Source organism: Theropithecus gelada, chromosome 1, assembly GCF_003255815.1.
Source record: "Theropithecus gelada isolate Dixy chromosome 1, Tgel_1.0, whole genome shotgun sequence".
NCBI classification, from domain to species: domain Eukaryota; kingdom Metazoa; phylum Chordata; class Mammalia; order Primates; family Cercopithecidae; genus Theropithecus; species Theropithecus gelada.
Genome location: NC_037668.1, coordinates 90,299,529 through 90,322,703, shown reverse-complemented (window position 1 = coordinate 90,322,703; position 23,175 = coordinate 90,299,529). Strand labels below are relative to the sequence as shown.

The 23,175-nt window shown below is 37.0% G+C and overlaps 1 protein-coding gene across 6 annotated transcripts in view; it reads left to right on the top strand.

Annotated features, from left to right (window-relative positions):
- The window catches only part of DOCK7 (dedicator of cytokinesis 7), a 245,196-nt gene that overhangs the window by 176,736 nt on the left and 45,285 nt on the right, over positions 1–23,175 (top strand). For 4 of the 6 annotated variants that reach the window (XM_025373022.1, XM_025372964.1, XM_025372819.1 and 1 more), the window contains 6 exons: positions 10,556–10,738; positions 10,846–10,981; positions 14,455–14,551; positions 17,155–17,251; positions 19,667–19,801; positions 20,699–20,851. In XM_025373022.1, coding sequence (XP_025228807.1) covers positions 10,556–10,738; positions 10,846–10,981; positions 14,455–14,551; positions 17,155–17,251; positions 19,667–19,801; positions 20,699–20,851 — 801 coding nt within the window. Of the gene's footprint in view, positions 1–10,555; positions 10,739–10,845; positions 11,009–14,454; positions 14,552–17,154; positions 17,252–19,666; positions 19,802–20,698; positions 20,852–23,175 lie in introns of all 6 variants that reach the window. The other 2 variants (XM_025372899.1, XM_025372690.1) reach the window with 1 other exon arrangement.

Below are 23,175 nucleotides of genomic sequence, written 5' to 3'. Positions count from 1 at the left end.
GAGCCCCAAACAGAGATTTACCCACATATTTATTAACAGCAAACCATTTATTAGCATTGTTTCTATAGATACTAAATCAACTAAAAGTATCCCTTATGGGAAATGAAGGGATGGGCCGAATTAAAAGAATACATTGGGCTAGTTAACTGCAGCAGGAACACGCCCTTAAGACACACATAGCTCATGCTATTGTTTGTGGCTTAAGAATGCCTTTAAGCGGTTTTCCACCCTGGGCGGGCCAGGTTTTCCTTGCCCTCATTCCCATAAACCCACAACCTTCCAGCTTGTTCATTAGGGCCATTATGGACATGTCACAGTGCTGCAGAGATTTTGTTTATGGTGAGTCTTGGGGCCAGTTTATGGCCAGATTTTGGGGGGCTTGCTCCTAACATGTCTCCCTTTGATTTGCAAAGAATAAAAGCAAGGGCAGCTCGTAGGATTCGGGATTCACATCTGCAGACTATACAAAGACAGACAACATAGATTAAAAGTACAGTCATTGAAATCACAGAGCTTAAGTGTTTTTATCCATTTTAATGGGTTACTAGCTGCTAATTTGTCTGCAGTTCCTTTAAGCACTCCAGTTTCTGGCATTAAGGTCTGGTGTGCCTGGGATGCTTTAAATATTTGTTCTTTTAATTTTGCTGTATCCAGAAACAAGTTTGTAGAGTGTCCTTCTAGATGCTTTTTTATTCTTTCCCAGATTTTGATCTTATTAAGAGCATTTAACAGTTTCCACAAATCCTTATATTTAGCTCCTAGAGCGGGCCATATCATTTGAGGTTGAGGTGCCATTATATAACCATGGTTCCAGATAATAGGAACTTTTGCCCTACTTCCTATCATTTCTACCATCTGACCATTTTGTTCAGATCATCTGAACATAGTGTGGCCATGGCACGCAGACTGAGAGGTGCAATTCAAGCTAAACATCACATTAGGGGACCAATTAATAATTAATGATTCCACAGGAATCGTCGTGCAGCACCTCTGCCTGTTCTGCAATGCAATCTTCCTAAACAAGTACGTTCATTTTTTCTAACTGGGCCCAGTCCTGTTTACAAATAGGTTTTTGAGGGTGGTATGCCTCAATTATCAGAGTAGATTTATTACGGTAAATACTGAGATCAGAAAGCATGTGTAACTGTGTCAAAGAGTGATTGCATCTAGGCATTATTACCAGCCCTTACTGAAGGAATGCTCACGGCAGTGGTGATAACCACTATCATAGCTACCATTAAATTATTTATTGTGACTGGTTGTCCCGCTTTCCTAAGGTTTTCTTCCGCCATCTGTGACAGCTTCTTGGCTGTGTTCAACGGGTGTTGCTCGTGACAGTTGGGGTCCTCCTTAGGGTCAGTCTAGACGTGGCTGCAACTGGGGGGTCCTCGGGATCCTCCCAGAGTCTCTTCCTCGGCATCTGGCTCATGATAAGGTTTCAAGTATCCTGATGGTATCCAAATAGGCTGTTGATTTTTGCCTGGAGAAATAGAAGCATAACCTCTACCCCAACTTATTATTTTACCTATATCCCAACTTTTTGTTATTGGATCTTTTCACCAAATAATGCTAGATTCAGTTGTGTATAGGCTGTCCTGTAATCCCTATTTTTTCTCCTTTTTTGTCATCAGTCATTCATCTGTATGAAATCGTAACTGAGAATTTTCAATTAACTGTGTGGAGTGAACCATGTATGAAGAATCAGAAATCACATTAATAGACTTATCAAAAGCAGTCAATACCTCAATTATTGCTACAAGCTCCATTTTTTGAGCTGAAGTATAGGACGTCTGGAAAACTTTACTTTTTGAGCCAAATAAGAAGCTTTACCATTACTAGACCCATCTGTAAAAACATTGTCAGCACCTTCGATTGGTTTAAACTTAGTTATTTTAGGGAGAATCCAATTAGTTAATTTCAAAAACTGAAGCAGCTTCATTTTAGGAAAATGATTATCGAGAATACCCACAAAGTCAGCTAAATGGGTTTGCCAAGTAAGACTATTTATAAAAGCTTGCTGTATTTGTGCCTTCATGAGAGGGACAATAATTTTTCCAGGATCATATCCATGTAATTTAACAATCCGAGTTCTCCGAGTCCCTGTCATACTGATTTGATCTAAATAAGGAGTTAGAGTCCATCAATTAGTATGTGGAAGAAAAAACCATTCTACTAAGTCCTGTTCTTGGACAGTAACACCAGTAGGTGAATGCTGAGTTGAAAGGTAGCAATACCTAGAGCAGGTCGTATCGAATTAATATCCCCTAGTAATTTTTGAAAGTCATTTAATGTTTTTAGTTGATCCCTATGTATGGTTACTTTCTGTGGCACAATGATAGTGTCATTTACTAAGGTCCCCAAGTAGGAGTAAGGAATAGTAGTCTGCATTTTGTCAGGAGCTATAATTAAACCAGCGCCAGAAATCGAATTTTGCAAGTGATCATAACATTGGAGTAATATTTCTGGAGTGGGGGCAGCACAAAGTACATCATCCATATAGTGAATAATGTAACACTGTGAAAACTTTTTACTAGTAGGTTCAATTGCTTGCCCCACTTACGTCTGGCAAATTGTTGGGCTGTTTAACATGCCCTGGGGCAGCACTTTCCAATGATAATGCTTAGCAGGCTGCAGGTTGTTTACTGCAGGAATTGTAAATGCAAAACATTCACAGTCTTGCTGAGCTAAAGGGATAGTAAAGAAACAGTCTTTTAAATCTGTAACTATTAAAGGCCAATTTTTTGGAATTATAGCAGGAGAAGGCAGTCCTGGCCGTAATGCTCTCGTAGGTTGTATAACTGAATCGATGGCTCTTAAGTCAGTTAACATTCTCAATTTTCCTGATTTTTTCTTAATTACGAAAACTGGAGAATTCCGAGGAGAAAATGTTGGAGCTATGTGCCCATTTTCTAATTGTTCAGTAACTAATTTCTCTAAAGCCTATAGTTTTTCTTTACTTAGCGGCCATTGTTCTATCCAAATTGGCTTATCTGTTAACCCTTTTAAAGGTATAGGTTCTGGAGGCTTAACAGTGGCTGCCATCAAAAATTATTTCCTAATCTTTGGCGGGAACTTTGTTTTTCTGCTTGAAGCGGTTCTTTCAAACCTTGCAAATTTTTTTTCTAGTCCCATACCAGGGACATACCCCATTTCATGCATTGTATGTTGACTTTGAGGGCTATATAATTGTTCTGGAATTAGAACTTGTGCTTCCCATTGTTGTAATAAATCTCTTCCCCATAAATTTATAGGTACAGAAGTTATAGTTGGTTGAATAGTCCCAGATTGTCCATCGGGCCCTTCACAATGCAAAATGTAACCACTTTGATATACTTCAGCAGCTTTACCAACTCCAACTATGTTAAATTGAGCCGGTTGAATTGGCCACGTGGACTGCCGGTGCTGTAGAGAAATGATTGAAATGTCCGCTCCTGTATCTACCAAACCTTTAAATTTCTTTCCTTAAATAGTTATTTCACAGGTAGGACGTTTATCAGTAATTTGATTTACCCAATAAGCTGCTTTGCCTTGTTTATTTGTGCTTCCAAATCCTCCTGTTCGTTTAATTTCGCTTTTTCCCATTCCCACATATGGCACAATCAGGAGCTGCGCCATGAGCTCTCCTGGCTCTGCTTTCCAGGGAACAGAAGTAGATATAACAATTTGAATTTCCCCATTGTAATCCGAATCAATGACTCCTGTATGTATTTGTACGCCTTTTAAACTTACACTAGACCTTCCTAAAAGTAATCCTATTGTCCCTGCTGGCAAGGGTCCACAGACTGCTGTTGGGACCTTTTGCAGGGGTTCCCCAGGCAGAAGGCTCATAGCTTTTGTGCAGCATGAATCTACTGCAGCACTACCGGCTGTGGCGGGGGACAGGCATTGTACAGGGGTGAGGGAATTACCTGAGCTGGAAATGCCCCGGTTTAGAACAGGGCCCCGCCCCTTATGGCATTCTCCGAAATGGGGACACTGACTAGCCCAGTGTTTTCCTTTTTTACATTTTGGACATATTTCAGACTCAACAGTTTTCTTTTTTCCCCTATCTGGCGGCCTGACTCGCTGATTTTTTCTACATTCTTTTTTAGTATGACCATGCTTCCCACAGTTAAAACAAGCCCCAGGAAATGGAGTATTTCCTTTATCTACTCTCAGTCCTGCCATTGCCTGTGCCAACAAGGTAGCTTTATGCAGATTACCTCTGATACCATCACAGGCCTTGATATAATCAACTAAATGTGCTTTTCCTCTGAGAGGTTGCAGAGCAGCCTGGCAATCGGGATTAGCATTGTCGAAAGCTAATAACTGCAACACTATATCCTGAGCAGCCGAATCTGCAATCATCCTTTTAAGAGACTCCTGTAACTGAGCTATAAAATCAACTTATGGTTCCCTTGGTCCCTGTTTTATAGCACTAAAGGAAGGGTATTGTCCTCCACCTGAAGGGATTTTTTTCCCAAGCTCTAATGCCCACTCCTCTAAGCTGTTCTATGGCGTCATCCTATGTGACCAGTTGTGCATCTAAACCAGCCCAGCCGCCAACCCCCAAAAGTTGATCTGCAGTTACAGTAATTTGAGATTGGGCATGGGCATTGCGAGCAGCCTGAATGGAAGCTGCATCCGCCCACCAAGTTTTAAATTTTAAGAACTCAACAGTAGTTAGACAAGCTCGAGTAAGAGTGTCCCAGTCAGTAGGAATAATCCAACTGGAAACAGTAACATTCTTTAACAGTCCCATTACAAAAGGAGAACCTGGTCCATACTGACTTATTGCTTGTTTTAAGTCTTTGAGTAATTTAAAAGGAAAAGGCTCAAATGTAGCTGTAATTTTTCCCTGTTGATCTGGGGGCTGTATTCTAACAGGGAATTGCCAGGCCTCTTAATCACCCTCTTGTCTAGCTTGCTGAATTCCTGCCTGAATAGAACTAAGAGCAGTCGCTGGAGGCACTGCTCGAACAGTCACTGGGGCAACTACTTTTCACCCAGTGTCCTCTGGAAAAGAAAGATCTGGGGGGTCATTTTCTTCAAAATAATAATGAGGGGGTGCAGAAGGGTAGGGATGAATCTCTCCTTCCTTTGCCACTTTGGCTTTAGCTGGTAAATAAACCTGCTCTGTTTATTTAACCTCATCTGTTACTTTGCTATACTCTCGTTCCTCATTATCAGTGTGAAAAAGTTCCAAGGTGAAACGAACCAGACCCCATACCTGTCCCATTGCTACCCTGACGCTTCCGAGCTCCCCTTCTTACTCACCACGGGGATTGCTTTAAGAGTACTCAGGTGTCATCCAGCTAGTGTGCCATTCCAACCCTCTTTCCGGCGACCCTTCGACCTGGATTCGAGCCCCCATGAATGGGCGCCACTTGCCGAGACCGGCTCAGTCAGGGAGACCCTAACCCAGTGACTCTAGAGGAATTAATGACACACAGAAATATAGAGATGTGAAGTGGGAAATCAGGGGTCTCACAGCCTTCAGAACTCAGAGCCCCTAACAGAGATTTACCCACATATTTATTAACAGCAAACCAGTCATTAGCATTGTTTCTGTAGATATTAAATTAACTAAAGGTATCACGGAAACGAAGGGATGGGCCAAATTAAAAGAATTGATTGGGCTAGTTAACTGCAGCAGGAACATGCCCTTAAGACACAGATCGCCCATGCTGTTGTTTGTGGCTTAAGAATGCCTTTAAGCAGTTTTCCACCCTGAGTGGACCAGGTGTTCCTTGCCCTCATTCCCGTAAACCCATAACCTTCCAGCTTGGGCATTAGGGCCATTATGGACATGTCACAGTGCTGCAGAGATTTTGTTTATGACCAGTCTTGGGGCCAGTTTATGGCCAGATTTTGGGGGGCTTGCACCCAACAGAAGTCAGGTAGTGTGATGCCTCCAGCTTGGTTCTTTTTGCTTAGGATTGTCTTGGCTATACCAGCATTTTTTAAAAAGTGTATATCTTATTTATTCAACTTAGTTGCAGTCTCTTGCATCTTCCCCAAATGGTTTTATCTTCTCTCTTTTCGCCAGTTAGTCTTCCCTTCTCATTGCCTCTAGGGTCACATTGCCTGCTACATCCTCCCTTCTGTCATCTGTGACTTCTAAATTGTGAGCTGGGGGAACAAGTTTACCATGATCAATAGGTAGCATTTGCAAGATTCATTTCAGAATGACTCTGAAGTTCATTATGATTTCTTCTTAGGCCTTTGGACTATTTAAGAAGTTGTTTTTGTCTTAAATTTTCGGTCTTGAAATTCTAGGTATCCTTTTGTTTCTGATTTTGGCCTAATTAAATGATCAGAGAACATAACTCTGTATGATAACAGTTTGTTATATTTGTGGCAACTAGTTTTATGGTCTAGTATATGGTCAGTTTTTGTAAATATCTGATGCATTCTAAAAGAATGAATATTCTTTCATTGTTAGTTACAGCATTCTATGTCCTGTACTCTTGTTTGTTTAAATCTTTTTGGTCTTTACTAAATTTTACATGCTTATTCTAATATCCCACTACAATTGTGGTTTTGTAATTTCTCCTTGTCATTCTGTCAGAGTTTTGTTTCTCTTGAGGCCTGATTATGAAATATTTAACACTTTTATATAATTTTTGGTGGATTGCACTTTCATCTACATGAACTATGATGCTTTTTAAAATTAGTTATAACTACACTAGGTTTTCTTTGCCGTGTGTGTGTGTGTGTGTGTGTGTGTGTGTGTGTGTGTGTGTGTAGCATGACTTTTTCATCCCTTTACTTCCAACATTTCTTATTATGTTTTAGGTATTTCTTTTAAAAACAGCATATAGTTAGATTTTTTTTCTTGTCTCTTAAAAATCTGGTTTGTTAATCTTTCTCTTTCACTAGAGTTTCTAATCCATTTACATTTAGTTTAATTAAATTGAATGTATTTAACGTTTTATGTTCTACTTTATATCGTCTTACCCCACTATAGTTTTTTTTTCCCTCTCATTTATTGACTTCTTGTTGTTGTTGTTGTTGTTGTTCTTGAGAAAGGGTCTTGCTCTGTCACCCAGGCTGGAGTGCAGTGGCACAATCTCAGCTCACTGCAACCCCTGCCTACCACGTTCAAGTGATTCTCCCACCTCAGCCTCCTAAGTAGCTGGGCTTACAGGCGACTGCCACTGTGCCTGGCTAATTTTTTTTTTTTTTTTTTTTTTAAGATGGAGTCTCACTCTGTTGCCCAAGCTGGAGTGCAGTGGTGCAATCTCAGCTCACTGCCAGCTCTGCCTCCCAGGTTCACGCCATTCTTCTGCCTCTGCCTCCTGAGTAGCTGGGACTACAGGTGCCCGCCACTATGCCCAGCTAATTTTTTTGTATTTTTTTTAGTAGAGACGGGGTTTTTAGCCAGGATAATCTCGATCTCCTGATCTCATGATCCACCCGCTTCAACCTCCCAAAGTGCTGGGATTACAGGCGTGAACCACCGTGCCTGGCCAGTTTTTTTTTGTATTTTTAGTAGAGACGAGTTGCACCATGTTGGCCAGGCTAATCTCAAACTCCTGGCGTCAAGTGATCTACCCAACTTAGCCTCCCAAAGTGCTGTATATATTCTTATAAGGCAGTTTTGTTAATGATTGACCATGTGTTTCAGAGGTCATAGTGGAAGAATTTTAGGAGATGGAGCAGACATGGCAAGTGAGGTAAGAAGAAAGAATATAAAGAGCTATGTGTGTGGTGATCAGAGTCCGAGTCATGAATGAAGGCTTTTGAAGGCTGGGCCTGTTGAGGTGGTAGACACAAACTGGGGAAAATAATTTAATGAGGTTAATCCTGCTGGTCTGAAGGCAGAGAGTAATTGTGAAACTGTGGCTGTTGTAATATGGAAGGAGAGGTATGAATCTTGGCCTGGAAAATGTAGAACTCTGGCACCTCTTCCTCATTCCTGGTAATAGTGTTATGAAACAATTCTTTCTGTTTTCTAGAGGTCATCCCTTCTCAAGAAGAAAATTAAGAACTAATGAGCTAGGGCATTTATTATAGATGATAAATTAACTTCTGTACACCTAGAGTGGTCCTCGCTGTCAATGTCTTTGGGACAATGGGGAAAATAGTCCCTCAAATCATTTTTTGTAGGGCTTAATTATGCCATGGAACCCTGGTTAATACTGTTCTGGATACTAATCTTAGGTTGGTTTTATATATGCACATTTCTACTAATTTATAATGTGCCTTTTTAATGTATTTATTTGAATGAATACAAATTCTCATTTTTAATGTAGGCAAATGTGACCATCTTTTTTATAGTTTATGGTTTTTATGTCTTATTTAAGATATACTGTCCTTCCCCCAAGATTATAAATATATTGTCTTATATTTCCCATTGAAAGCTTTAAACATTTTGCCTTTTGTATTTAAAGTTCTTTCTTTGTCTAGATCTATTTTCTGTATGATGGTACAAGGTCGGAATCTGCTTTTTTTTTCTCGAGGAAGATCAATTGTCTCAACATAATTTATTAAACAGTTCATCCTTTCAGTAGTGGTCCGCAGTGCCAGCTCTGTCACAGATCAGATTTTCAGATATGCATAGGACATTTTTTGTGTTCTTTATTCTATTTCATTTGACTGCCAAAAATATACCAAAATCAAATTGTCCTAATTATTTTAGTTTTCTAGTAAGCGCACGTATCTGGTAGAACACATTCATCTCCCTCCTCCCCACATCCCACCTTGTTCTTCTTCAAGAGTATCTTGGCTCTCTGCTTTTCCCCCATTAAATTTTAAAAATCACTGGTCAAAGTTCCAGGAAAACCCGACTGGGGTTTTGGTTAGAATTGCATTGATCCTATAGAATAATCTGAGGGAAAACTGACATCTTTACATTACTGATTCTTTTTCATGTTTGTCTTAATTCTTCCAAAATGTGTCACTGTGTTATTGGCAATTTATGTGGGAATATAAGAGATGTCGGTGTATGCCTGTTTGTCAAGATGAGAATAATTTTTTTTATTGTATTTCTGAAAAATAGGTACTTGAAAATTCAGTCAGTGCTGTATATTTATGCGTACCTGAAAGTTCAGCTATAAAAAGTGTCTGTCTTTAAAATAAAGGAGCATTTTCCTTATGAGAACAATTGTGGATTTAGGGATGAGGGTCAAAGTTCTTTTGTGCCCAGCTCAGAAGCAGTATAGCAAAACAGTTAAGCAAAGCTTATGTGGGTCACTTATATGCATGGGCAACCATGAGAGGCAGTAAACAAAGTGGATATGAGCTTGGAGCTTGTGTCTCGGGAGCCACACTTTCTGTGTTGAAATTCTTGTCCTGCCACTTATTACAAAATACTTCTGGTGGGTCAGGTTTTTTTTTTCTGTAAGATGGGGTGAGTAGTAATACTTATTTCTTTGAGTGATTGTGAAGAATAAATAAGTTAATATGCATAAAGCGTTTGGTCATTAATTATCACCCAGTATAGAAGGAAGATTGGTGAGGTAGTTGAGATCATGACTTCAGCAGTTGTGTATGTTCAACTTTCCTATGTCTTTCCTCTCAACATCCCCTCTACTTCTTCCTCATTTTTAGTTAGTATATTTATCAACTGAGTATTAGAACATAGTATAATAGTGAAGAGTATAGGCTTTGGAGTCTGGTTAACCTGGACTAAAATGCTAGCTTTACCCTTTTTTAGTACCATAAGGCAAATTAATCTCTAGCCTTCAGTTTTCTTACCTGTAAACTCGTAATAATAATAATGTCATAGTTTACAGTTGTTGTGAGAGCTAAATAAAATGTGATTAGCATAGTTTCTTGCACATTTCAAATTTTATTTTTTGTCATCATCATCATTATTATTATCATCTGTATTCTTATCTGTAAAATTGGGATGATACAACCTGCTTGGTAATACTGTTGGAGGACTAAATCAAATAATGTATGTAAAGTGTTTAGTATGATGACTGAAACAGAGTATATGTCCAATAAATGGTACTGTAAATGTGTTTTTATTTAGTTTTTCATTTCTGTTTTACATACTGTATACAAATATAGATTGGTGTTTGAAAATAGCGTTTCAACCTTATATGCTATAAGTACAAATACCTTTTTACTTCTGTATGGCCTAAGACTTTTCCTCTTTGTATCAGTGGTGCTTGATTAGAAACAATAGTCCTCTAAGTCTGACATACCCAATTGTGTCGTACTTTCTACTCTTAGCCCACTCTTATTTACTGTGAGTCAGTTGCTTTTTTCCTTTATTTTCATTATATCTGATATTCTGTGATGTATATCTTTTAGTTTTTAATGGTAGAATCTTTTAGTTTTTATCTTTATGTTTTTTATTAACATGTGTTTATCCTCTGCTGACAGTCATGCAGTAGATTACAACAAACTTCTATTAGCAGGAAAGTTTCATTAAACTTCAGGCTCTTAATCTTAAGGTTATATATGATCCTTTTACACAAGTGTTGTCTAAAATGGTTCTTTTTAATTATATTATTTTTAAGCAATTTTTGTTTTACTGTTTTTAGAAGAGAACAGTTGATAGCCAAAAAACAAGAAATGGTCATTGATCAATCTATCTGATTCTACTGCTCTTTCTTTTCAGAGTGGCAGACAACACACTACCTTTTCAGCAGAATCAAGTCGAAGCCTTTTGATCTGTCTACTTTGGGTTCTCAAAAATGCAGATGAAACAGTTCTACAGAAGTGGTTTACAGATCTCTCAGTCTTACAACTAAACCGGCTGTTAGATCTGCTTTATCTCTGTGTATCTTGCTTTGAGTATAAAGTAAGTGGTCGTTATACCATTGCAAAGAACAAGAAAGGAAACATAATGCGGAAAAAATAGAAGAAAATTTCCTCAAAACCTGTTGTCTTCTAATGTTTAAATTGTAGGGGAAAAAAGTGTTTGAAAGAATGAATAGCTTGACCTTTAAGAAATCAAAAGACATGAGAGCAAAGCTTGAAGAAGCTATCCTTGGGAGCATAGGAGCTAGGCAAGAAATGGTACGCCGAAGCCGAGGACAGCTCGGTACGTACACAATAGCTTCTCCTCCTGGTGAGAATTTCTTCAATTTCCTTGAGTTATATATTGTAATGATTATTGTTGCTAGTCTTAAATGTCAATCCTATGCTTTTCAAAAAGCATTTTAACTGTAACTGTAAATTAACTTGAATAATCATTTCTCTGCAGTAATACAAGTTAGAATTATGATTAAGGTAAGTCAACATACCCCCTAGTTTTCTCTAGATAGTCTTGGTTCATACCTGTTGCCCTTATATAGTTAATAGCATCCATCCTCCCTTTTTAAAAAGACTTTATTTTTGTAGAGCAGTTTTAAGTTCACAGTAAAACTGAGCAAAAGTACAGAGATTTCCCATATACCCCTTAGCATGCATAGCCTCCCCCATTATTAACATCTGCCATCAGAGGTGCATTTATTGTAACTGGTGAACCTACATTAACACATCATCACCCAGAGTCCATAGTTTATGTTAGGGATGATTCTATGTAACGTCTGTTTTTACTTTTTTTTTTTTTTTTTTTTTAATTGAGACAGATTCGCCCTCTGTCACCCAAGCTGGAGCACAGTGGTGTGATCGTGGCTTACTGCAGCATTGACCTCCCTCGCCCAAGCAATTCTTCCACCTTCACCCCCCAGTACACACATACCCTGGTAGCTGGGACTACAGGTGTGAACCACCATGTTCAACTAATTTTTTTTTTTCTTTTATAGAAACTGTCTCACTATATTGCCCAGGCTAGTCTTGAATTCCTGAGCTCAAGTGATCCTCCCACATTGGCCTCTCACGGTGCTGTGAGCCACCATGCCTGGCCCATTTTTACTCTTTATTTGCAAAATGAATTAATATGCCCTGTATGTAAGGCAAAAATATTGCCCATCAAACTCAAATAGCAGTGAGACAAAACAGTTTAATAGCATTTGAGACTGGTTTTCTAATCCCGGATCTGCTACCCATTAGCCAAATAACCTTGGCCAAGTCACTTAATCTCCCCACCTTCCTTTTCCTTATAAATTTGTGATTGTTTTCAGAATTTAGAAGATAGTGTAACTAACTGATCTTATCATCTTTATAGTAATCATGTATGTGGAAACGTTTTGTAAATTCTGAAGTGACATACAGACAAAACTGTTGCTAAGAGTTTCTTAAGGCCAGGACCATGGGTCGGTCATCTGTGTAGATGATACATGCCACAGCACAATATGTATTTGTTGACTTAAAATATGAATGTAAGTGTGAATGGATTTTTAATTGTTTTCTGACAGTCTATTAGCATAATAATCATCTGTTTATCATTTATATACTATGTGTTTTATAGTAATGAAAAGACAGTCTTTGCCTTTAAAAAAAATAGAGCACCATTTTTTCACTTTAGTTATACACAATTTAAGGTGTACTTTTGGGTTTTCATTCATTATAGATGGAAACCCTTGGCTGGGCGCAGTGGCTCACGCCTGTAATCCCAGCACTTTGGGAGGCCGAGGCGGGCAGATCACGAGGTCAGGAGATCAAGACCATCCTGGCTAACACGGTGAAACCCCGTCTCTACTAAAAATACAAAAAAATTAGCCAGGCGTGGTGGCAGGTGCCTGTAGTCCCAGCTACTCGGGAGGCTGAGGCAGGAGAATGGTGTGAACTCGGGAGGTGGAGCTTGCAGTGAGCCGAGATCGCGCCACTGCACTCCAGCCTAGGTGACAGAGCGAGATTCCATCTCAAAAAAAAAAAAGAAAAGAAAAGAAACCCTCTGAAAACGTATGAAAATTAACTTTTACTGAGATGATTTAATTATTACCAAACCCTAATGAATAATTATAGTCATCTTTTAGATTAAGAAAATAAAACACAAAGAAGTAAATAACTGCCTAAGATCATAAACTAAGTGACAGAACCAGGATTTTTTGATTTCTAATTTAGCGTTCTTTCTATTATACCACAACCCTGAGGTTTATTTTTGGAGAGAATGGAACTATTAACAATATACTTGTTACATTTTTTAACCTGTGGCCTCAGGAAATCTATCATTGTTTGAATATAAGAATTGAAGTCTTTTTATCTTATAATTCTTGTAATTATTATTTGTCTTGTAATTCTTATTTACATTTCTACATTTAAGTTAGGTCAATAATAGACATTGGTTTATTAGGTCTAATAATAGACATTCTTTTATTTTTCTTAACTTTCAGTTCTAAGACATTATTAACTAATGAGACAGTTTTGTGGGAAAAAAATGTAAATGATAGAAAATTATACTTAATTTTGCTAACTATCTTAATATAGGCATATCTTTTTGTTTTTTTCCCATAAATTTCTTAAAGACATGGATTTCAAAATTTAAAAAAGGGAAAGAGATAAGGAAAGAAAGGAAAGGAAAGGGAAAGAAATTGGAAGAAATAGAGACATGTCCTTTATTTTGCAGGAAATCATTCTTATTTCTCAGTATTTTTTGTATTTCTTTAATTGACATATATATAGTTGTATTTTTCAGTATTTTTAAAAATTTCTATTTGAACTCTGAACTTTTACTTTCATTGTTCTTCCATCCTCTCAACCAATTTAAACTTATCATTTTCAAAAGCAAGCAGTTTTGTAGTTGAAAGTTTGAAATTATGACTGAGTCCATTGTTTAAATGTATATTTATATTATCCACATTCTCAATGCTGTCTCCACTTCTAATGGATTTATATGAATTATTTCTATTGCTGCCACCCCTTAAAGGAACCCATACATGCAGTCTGCCTTCAAACCTAGAAACCTCTTAAGGGAAAACTCCGTTCTTCCTCTTGTTCTGCCTTATATAGACCGAGAGAAGTAATTACTTTAGGAGTCCTTCCTATTTTGTTTATATATTAAACAGAAACTTACTGAGCTCTCAGTATGCACCAATTTATCAGCCTAGACATAACATGCTGAACAAAGTACATATCATTTCTGTTCTTAAGGAGCTTATATACTTGTGGTCCTAAGTGTTATGGAAAGGAACAAAGCAAAGGAAAAGGAAAAGGAGGTATTGGAGAGTGGGAGGCCTTTCTAAGGAGGTGATAAATGAAAATTTGTGAGAAGAACAAGAAAAAGGAACAACAACCACTGCACAGGTTGTAAGTCAGAAACATAGAATATATACTGATAGATTTGCAAGAAAAACAGCAGTAAGCAAGAGGAAGAATGGTAGGAAATAAAGTCATATCATGTAGGGCCTTATAAGCCATGGTTAAGATTTTAAGAAAATCAATGTTAGAACATTTGCTTATTTAAATGGATATTGTTTTCAAAAAAAAATACTGCATATAGCAAGTACATTTCTTCTGAAATTATTGTGAAATTTTTTAATAAAAAGCACCATTGTCAGGTTTTTCTACTTGTACTGAGGATAAAATGGCTTGTACAAATTATTGTTGTATTTCTTACATGATTGCAAGTATACATATACGTGGTCCAACTGAAATATCATTTGAAAATCGGCTTTGAAATTTATTTGACAGAGAGAAGTCCATCTGGAAGTGCCTTTGGAAGTCAGGAAAATTTGAGATGGAGAAAAGATATGACTCACTGGCGTCAAAACACAGAGAAGCTTGACAAGTAATAGAGCTTTCTATTTTATGTTACTGATGGGTGTGTTGAATTTTAAAATGCAAGAGGAAAATGATAACTTTTACTTTGTATTTAGTATTGACATTTAATAAATATACTTATTAAGTCTTGGACAAAATATTTAATTTTAAAATTTTAGATTTAAAAAGATTTGGAGGAAGAACTTCTCGTGGTATAGTAAAGCAAAATGTTATATTTTAAACTCCATTTTCTCTAAAACATCCTCTTGGAAAATGCATTCAGCAACTATTTTTGGAACATATTTTAGGTGTTACATTGAACTAATTTTTTTTTTTTGAGATGGAGTTTTGCTCTGTTGCCCAGGCTGGAGTGCAGTGGCCTGATTTCGGCTCACCGCAACCTCCGCCTCCTGATGAACTAATATTTCAAATATTACAAAGAATTAGAAACCTGACATTTGTCTTCATGGAGCTTATAATGTAATTCAAGAAAGACGAAACAATACAGGTCTTCTGTTTCTAGCATGAAGGCAGACTTGTTACATTGACTGATCCTACTGCCATAAACACCTGCAATGCACTTACATGAGTCTTCTCACTGCCCAAGTGGGTGCAGGTAAACTTGCCTGGCTTGAGATCTGGCATTGAGTCAAGGGGCTAAAATTTTTCTCTTGAGAATTTATAATTGTAAGTTAGCCCGCAAGTAGCTTCACTGGCCCATAAAACTTTGAGAATGGAGTGACCAACTCATTCAGGTTTGCCTAGCACTCTCCCAGTTATAGCACATATTGTCCCACATCCCAGGGAGCCCCTTAGTCCTGTTCTAAGGCAAACCAAGATGATTGATTACCGTGTCTGAGAACTGTCATCAGCCCAAGCCTCAGAAGATTCTCACAAATAAACTTTCACCAGTATTTTCTCACAGACGGTTAAATCATAACACAGAGGAAACAAGTGAGAGCCAGCAGAGAAACAAGTTTCAGTACCATATGTATGAGAGCTTGAAATAATCAGATATTGAATGTAATATTAAAATTCTTAACCTTTGAATATGTGCTTTCCTTTCTTTTTCTCCATCTGTCCAAATCTATTTCTCTGATGTTTTTTCTACTTGTGTTATTTTTTAGAAATCACAGAGTAGCCAGGTGCTACACTATCAGTATATTGTTTTATTTCTGCATTTGTAGAACATGTTCTCTTGGTTTACCTTGCTGTATTTTGAGGGAGACTTTTTTGGTGTTCTCCTAATTCTTTCTGTTTAAACCATCTTATGTTTCTTTATAAAATGTCACTGGAAATTTTAAGTTTGAACATTAAATATTTTGTTTTCCAGTTTAATGTTGTAATGTTGATAATTGTATTTTATTCTTTTTTTTTTTTTTGAGACAAGGTCTCACTCTGTCATCAGGCCAAAGTGCAGTGGCACAATCATGACTCGCTGTAGCTTTGACCTCCTGGGCTTAGGTGAGCCTCCCACCTCAGCCTCCCAAGTAGCTGGGACTATAGCTGTGCACCACCACACCCGGATAATTTTTGTATTTTTTTTGGTGGAGACAGGGTTTTACCATGTTGTGCAGGCTGGTCTCTTCACTCCTGGGCTCAAGTGATCCCCTGCCTCAGCCTCTCAAAGTGCTTTTATTCTTAAATTGAATTTGTAAAATGTAAATTAATGAAGTATTCTCCTTAGTGATAATAATAAAGATTCACAGACGTATAGATCTAAAAACTTAGAAAAGCTAGCGTTTAATATGTCCTTGTACTTTATGTGTTATTTTGTCTACTTTGGTATAATATATAGTGCCTGTATATCTATTGTTGCTAAAACAAAAATCTCGGCTATATTCATAAATCATGTGTAAATATCCTTAAATTTTTATTTGCATTAAATGATACTTTTATAAATATTAGTGTTTAAACTACTTTATTGCATCAAACTGTTTTGTTCTTTTTTCTTTATTTTTCTAGCTTTATTAAGTTATAATTGACAAAAATTGTATATATTTACAGAATATAACATGACCTTTTAATATATGTGTACAATTGTGAAGTGATTACCACAGGCAAGCTAACTAGCATATTCATCACCTCACGTCCTTTTTTCCCTAAATTGTTTTGTTTCCAGTGAGTGATTCCATCTAGTCTCACTGAAGAGTTAAATTATCTGAGCATATTTATATTTTAAAAATTGGGAGAAAATTAGATGAAACCTTAGACAAAATAAGTACATTTGTCCTGAATACAGACATTGGAAATCTTTGAAATAGTAAGATGAATACTAAATATTTGAATGTTGTTTTCCATGAAGCAGTCCTAAATACAAGCCCACATAGCACCACCTAGTGTCAGTGTCACTTAGAATAAAACTGCTGCATGTCTGAAAGCTAAAACATAAACATTTGTGCTTTTAGTGGCATTAAGCTTCTGTAATGGGGTGAGAAAATGTGTATTGTGGTTAACAAACAAGCCACGTAAATGTGTAAACTATTGCCTTTTTTCTTATTCTCTTGTAATTTTTTGTTGGGCAAATACTGAAAATGGTTTGAAATTTTTTATTTCTTTGCATCCTTAAGTCTTTTCAGAATTGTGGTTTTCAAAAAGATAAATATAATTTCTTAAAATATTTTGTATTAGATCAAGAGCAGAGATTGAACACGAAGCACTGATTGATGGAAACCTGGCTACAGAAGCAAACTTAATCATTTTGGATACATTAGAGATTGTTGTTCAGGTAAGAATTCAAAGAAGAGAAATTTAAGGTATAGATTTGGTAAATTGAGGTTGGAGGGAAAAGTCTTTACTGTGAGCCATAAAATTACATTTAAATATTAGTAGTTCCTAAAAGTTTCATTCCAAGCATTCTGAGATTCTTTGTAATTATAAATTCCGATAGCTTCAACTATTTCTTCATGGAGGATGATTATGAAATTTTTATCTCCTTGTCTTTCCCCTTCATGGCCTAGTCCTGCATTTCCAAATATCCTCTGAGTATTTATAGTTGGATGTTCTGCCATCAGGTGAGATTCAACATGCATGTATAGCTATAGCTACATATAGATACACTGAGTTTATGCAGTATCCTGTGTATACTACAGCAGTGTTTCAGGCTCTTTATCTATAATCATCATGTTGGGTCCTAACAGTAGCCCTCTAGGCAGTATTATCCTATAGTAACAATGTGATAGCCGACATGTATTTAGTTTTTTCTGTGTTAAACATTGTCCTAAGCCCTTTACAAATGTGGACTCATTTGATCCTTCTAAGAAACTCATGGCATTGAAACTGTCATTATCCTCATCTTGTAGATGAGAATACTTAGGCACGAAGATGTTAAATAACTGCCCATAATGACGCAGCTAGGGCCGGGCGCAGTGGCTCAAGCCTGTAATCCCAGCACTTTGGGAGGCCGAGGCGGGTGGATCACGAGGTCAGGAGATCGAGACCATCCTGGCTAACATGGTGAAACCCCGTCTCTACTAAAAATACAAAAAACTAGCCGGGCGTGGTGGCGGGCGCCTGTAGTCCCAGCTACTCGGAGGCTGAGGCAGGAGAATGGCGTGAACCCGGGAGGCGGAGCTTGCAGTGAGCCGAGATCGCGCCACTGCACTCCAGCCTGGGTGACACAACGCGAGACTCCGTCTCAAAAAAAAAAAAAAAAAAAAATGACGCAGCTAGTATGTAGAAGAGCCAGGATTCAAATCAGTTAGCAAGATCTCTCAGACATTTTAGTAAATATATCTCTCACCTATTCCTTCCATTCCTTTTCTCCTACCACTGCTCTGCCAGGTTCATATTTCAGCGTGATTACAATGGCCACCTGCTTCATGATAACTCACTCTGTGTTCTTCCTACCATCCATTCTGTACATTTTCATGAGACTTTTCCTTTAAAAATATTTTATGGCTGGGCACAGTGGCTCGTGCCTGTAATCCCAGCACTTTGGGAAGCTGAGGTGGGCGGAGCATTTCAAGTCAGGAGTTCAAGACCAGCCTGACCAACATGGCAAAACCCTGACTGGACTCTATTTATTTATTTATTTATTTATTTTTATTGATTTATTTTTGAGACAGTTTCACTCTTGTTGCCCAGGCTGGAGTGCAGTGGCATGATCTCGGCTCACCACAACCTCTGCCTCCCGGGTTCGAGTGATTCTCCTGCATCAGCCTTCCAAGTAGCTGGGATTACAGGCGTGTACCAGCACACCCGGCTAATTTTGTATTTTTAGTAGAGACGGGGTTTCTCCATGTTGGTCAGGCTGGTCTCAAACTCCTGACCTCAGGTGATCTGCCCGCCTCAGCCTCCCAAAGTGTGGGGATTACAGGCGTGAGCCACTGCACCCAGCCAACCCTGACTCTACTAAAAATAAAAAAATTAGCTGGGTGTGATGGCGCGCTTCTGTAATCCCAGCTCCTCAGGAGGCTGAGGCACAAGAATTGCTTGAAGCCATGAGGCAGAGGTTGCAGTGAGCCAAGCCACTGCACTTCAGCCTAGGTGACAGACTCCATCTCAAAAAAAAAAAAAAGATTTTATCAGTCATTATCCTGACTTCCTGACTAAAGTTTTAAAAATATAAAAAATTTACTAAGTCCAAGATACCTAATCCAAGATGGTTGCTTGAGCTGCAGCTGTCATGTCTGTATTTTATTCAGTGAAAAGAAACAGCAGGGACAGAGTACATTTCTTCTTTTAAGGGCATGACTCAGAAGATGAAACTTCTGTTTCGTTCACCTCTCTCTGTAGCCGGATTCAAAGTCTTCAGCTAAAATTCAGCGTTTCAATTATTTAAGAAGAAAAGAATGGTTATTTGTGTACTAGCAACATTTTTTGCTCCAGGCGCCACTCTATTTTTCAGCCTTATCTGTAGTTGTTTTCTACATGAACCTCAAGTCAGTTCAGACTTGCTTACTAATTTTCCTAAAAAACACCTTATGATTTCTTGGCATTGTATCTTGCTCCTCTTTTTTCTTATTTAAATTATATTTATTCTTTTTCCCCCTTTTCTTATCCAAATCCTTCTTGAAGCCATTCTAGATCTTATATTTTTTTTTTATCTTTTAAAACTTTATTTATACATAGGGAGGCCTGTAACCTCCCTAACTAAATAGCAGGTACATCTCTATTTTATTTGTTTATTTTTAAATTGCAGACTGTTTCTGTAACGGAATCCAAAGAGAGCATTCTTGGTGGAGTGCTAAAAGTGCTACTACACAGCATGGCCTGTAACCAAAGTGCAGTTTATCTACAACACTGTTTTGCTACACAGAGAGCCTTGGTTTCAAAGGTGGGTTATTTTATACCTGCAGTGTTGTCAGACTTTGTTTTCTTTGTTAACATTATCTAAGATCATTTGACACATTCATTGGTTAATATATGTAGTAATATATTAATGAATATGTGTAGTTAAAATTTAAATAATAACCTAAGATGCTTGATTCTTCTTTGCCTCTCTACTGCTGCCTGCCTTTTAGAATTTTTCATTTATTCGCATCACCTTTAACCAGTTCTGGTTTAAAAAACAGTAACTTGGATGTGGAGAAGGGCCTGAAATTAATAGCCAATCTTAAATATGGGGCTTCTCTTGTTTTCTCTCCACTTGGTTCTGTTTTTTAAAAAAACTCAATTTATAAAGAATTCAATATATAAGCAATTCAACCCACTGAAATTATTTTATGATGAATGGAAAAGAAGGTGTGTGTTTGTTCAACTGCTTTAAATATTTACTTCTTATATTTGTTTTCCCTCAGAAATATGTATATTCTTAAATTTTGAAGGTAGCTATTTTATTTTAATCATCCAAGAAGATGGAGTGCAGAGACGTTGATGAAAATAACTTATGTATTATTTTGTAATAAATGTAGAATTCATGTATGTTGATTACTAAGTGTTTTATGCACATTCTGATAGAAGCTTCACAACAATCCCTTGTAGATATATTATTAGGCCTATTTTGTGGATGAGAAAACTTGTCCAAGGTCACACTACTAGTTAGTAAGTGGCATAATCAACATTTGAACCCAGTTTGACTCTGTGTTTCACGCTATTAACTATTAGCTAATATCGTCCTAAACATTCTTTTAATTTCTGGGCTATATTAACAAATCTCCAGCTCAGGTTATATTAACATATCTCAGGAACTTTTACTGTAAAAATTCAGTAGTGGTTTGTTGTTGTTTTACAGTTTCCTGAACTCTTATTTGAAGAAGAGACAGAGCAGTGTGCTGATTTATGCCTCAGGCTTCTCCGACACTGTAGCAGTAGCATCAGTACAATACGGTCACACGCCAGTGCCTCCCTTTACCTACTAATGAGGCAAAACTTTGAGATTGGGAATGTAAGTATTTAATCATGAAAATTCTCTGTATTCATAATGAAATATAACTTCTGCTGATAGTTATTAAATCAGTTTTGGGAGAGCATGGAGTTTTTTGTATATTTTAAGTCTAATCATAGGCTATCTTGATATTTCTCATTCTGTGTATATCTTACAAAAATCCAAATCTCCAATTGTGTGCATATCATATGTATGTATGTATGTATGTATATTAATACAGACTTAGAATATAAATGTACATTGAGCAATTTTAAATTTTAATTGTCACTAAGTAAAAAGAAATAAAAGTTTAAGTATCTTGGCTTGATATTTTACAATTACATATCACAGCCTTTGAAGAATTCCATTTTTTCATTTAAGTCTTTTATTATATGTTATATTCATGTGTTATATTTTTCCTTTTGAGTCAAATATTTAGTCAAATATTTAGTTTGAGTCAAATATTTATTTTTGCATATGTAAGTATTTAAGGCCTTGAATTTTCCTTTAAGCACTATTTTTGGCATCTCCTTGGTTCTAATATTTAGTAATCTTGTCATTTCAGTTTGTATTTTCTTTTTAATCCAAAGAGTTGAGTAGCCTTTTTGTTTCAAAGTTTTGGCTGATTCCAGTGACTCACACCTATAATCCCAACACTTTGGGTGGCCGAGGAAGGAAGATTGCTTGAGGCCAGGAGTTTGAGATCAGCCTGGGTGACATAGTAAAACCCTATCACTGCAAAAAAATACTAGCCAAGCTGGGTGGCCTGTGCTTGTGGTCCCAGCTACTCAGGAGGTTGAGGTGAGAGGATCCCTTTGAGCCCAGGAGTGTGAGGTTGCAGTGAGCTGTGAACACACCACTGTACTCCAGCCTGAGTGACAGAGTGAGATCCTGTCTCAAAAAAAAAAAATTTTTTTATTGTTAATTTTCAGCTTTATTACATTGTGATTGTACAGTGTATATTCTGTTTCTCCCTTTATTGTGGATCTGTGTATTTGTGTGTCTAAATATAATCTGTTTTTATGAGTGTTCTACAAAAAATCTTTAAAAGGGGAGTATTTCTGTTTTCAGAATATTGAGTTAAACATATACCAGATAAATACACCTTATTAATCACATAGACTGCATATCATTGTTTTTTTTCCACTTGGTAGAAGTAAATTAAAGCCTGTAACTGTGTTTGTCTGTTTCTCCTTCAGCTTTTATTTGGTGTACTAATACTCATAACTACTATATTTTCTTAAGAGTTTTTCTCCTTTGGAATTTAAAAGAACTTTTGTTGGTTTTATTTAAAACCTTTATTCTATTTTATTTTTTGGCCTGAATTTCATCTCTTACGGTATTAAGATTTTGACCTCTGCTTTCTTTTTAATTTGAAATTACTTTATTTGCTTTTGCCTGTTCTTTAATTTTCACTTTATTTTAGGTGTGCCTCTCATATACAACATAAGAGTTGAGTTTTGCTTTGTGATCCAACCTCTAATTGAATGAAACTTTTCATACTTGTTATTATATTACGTATGTCCAGGAATCCTATTTTATTATTTTGTTATACCTTTCCCTCTTGCCTCCCCTTTTAAAAAAATGTGTGTTGGTTGTTTTCATCTTACACTGTATGGTCTGTTTACCTTGTTTTGGGGATGTAGTGTTTATCATATTTAGCAAAATTTCTGGTTTTGCTAGGTTGCCTTTATAGTCATGTAATACCCCGAGTCCTCTATTTCTTTAGATCATGCATTCTCAACCAGGGCAGTATTACCACCAAGGGAGTGAAAATTGGTTTTTGTGGAGGATGAGAAAAATCTTAGCTTATGGTCCTCCAAAGCTCAACACTACCCAACAACATGGCATTGCATAGTATTTATTTCTCTCATTGGTGTTACTGGGTATCACATGAGCAGCACTGACATTAAGTTCTTGGAAAATAAAAAACAAAATGTATGCAAAATTGGGTTATAAAACTGGAGAATAAATGACTGTGATTGGAGACTTTTAATCAATTGCTTGATCTCAGTCATATGGCAAGAGGTTGCTTCCATTGGCTGCCTTGTGGATATTGTTTATGTTTGGTTCTCAGTGCATTCATGTGTGACTTGGGCTTTGAAAATTAAGCCCAAGAAAAAAACTTTCCAATTTATTACTTCATTCTACAAAAGTTATTCAAGCAGTTTTTAATCGTGTCAGTTGCTGAAAAGAAAAAAGTCAACAATATCTAAATGAATATATAGTAGCCAGAACGTATTTTCTTCTATCAAGCAAATAGTGAAAGTTCACTGAAATAACTTTTAAGAAATTAATTTTTAATTCTTTTGCTGGATAAGTAGCAGTTTTGAATGGTTTAAAAA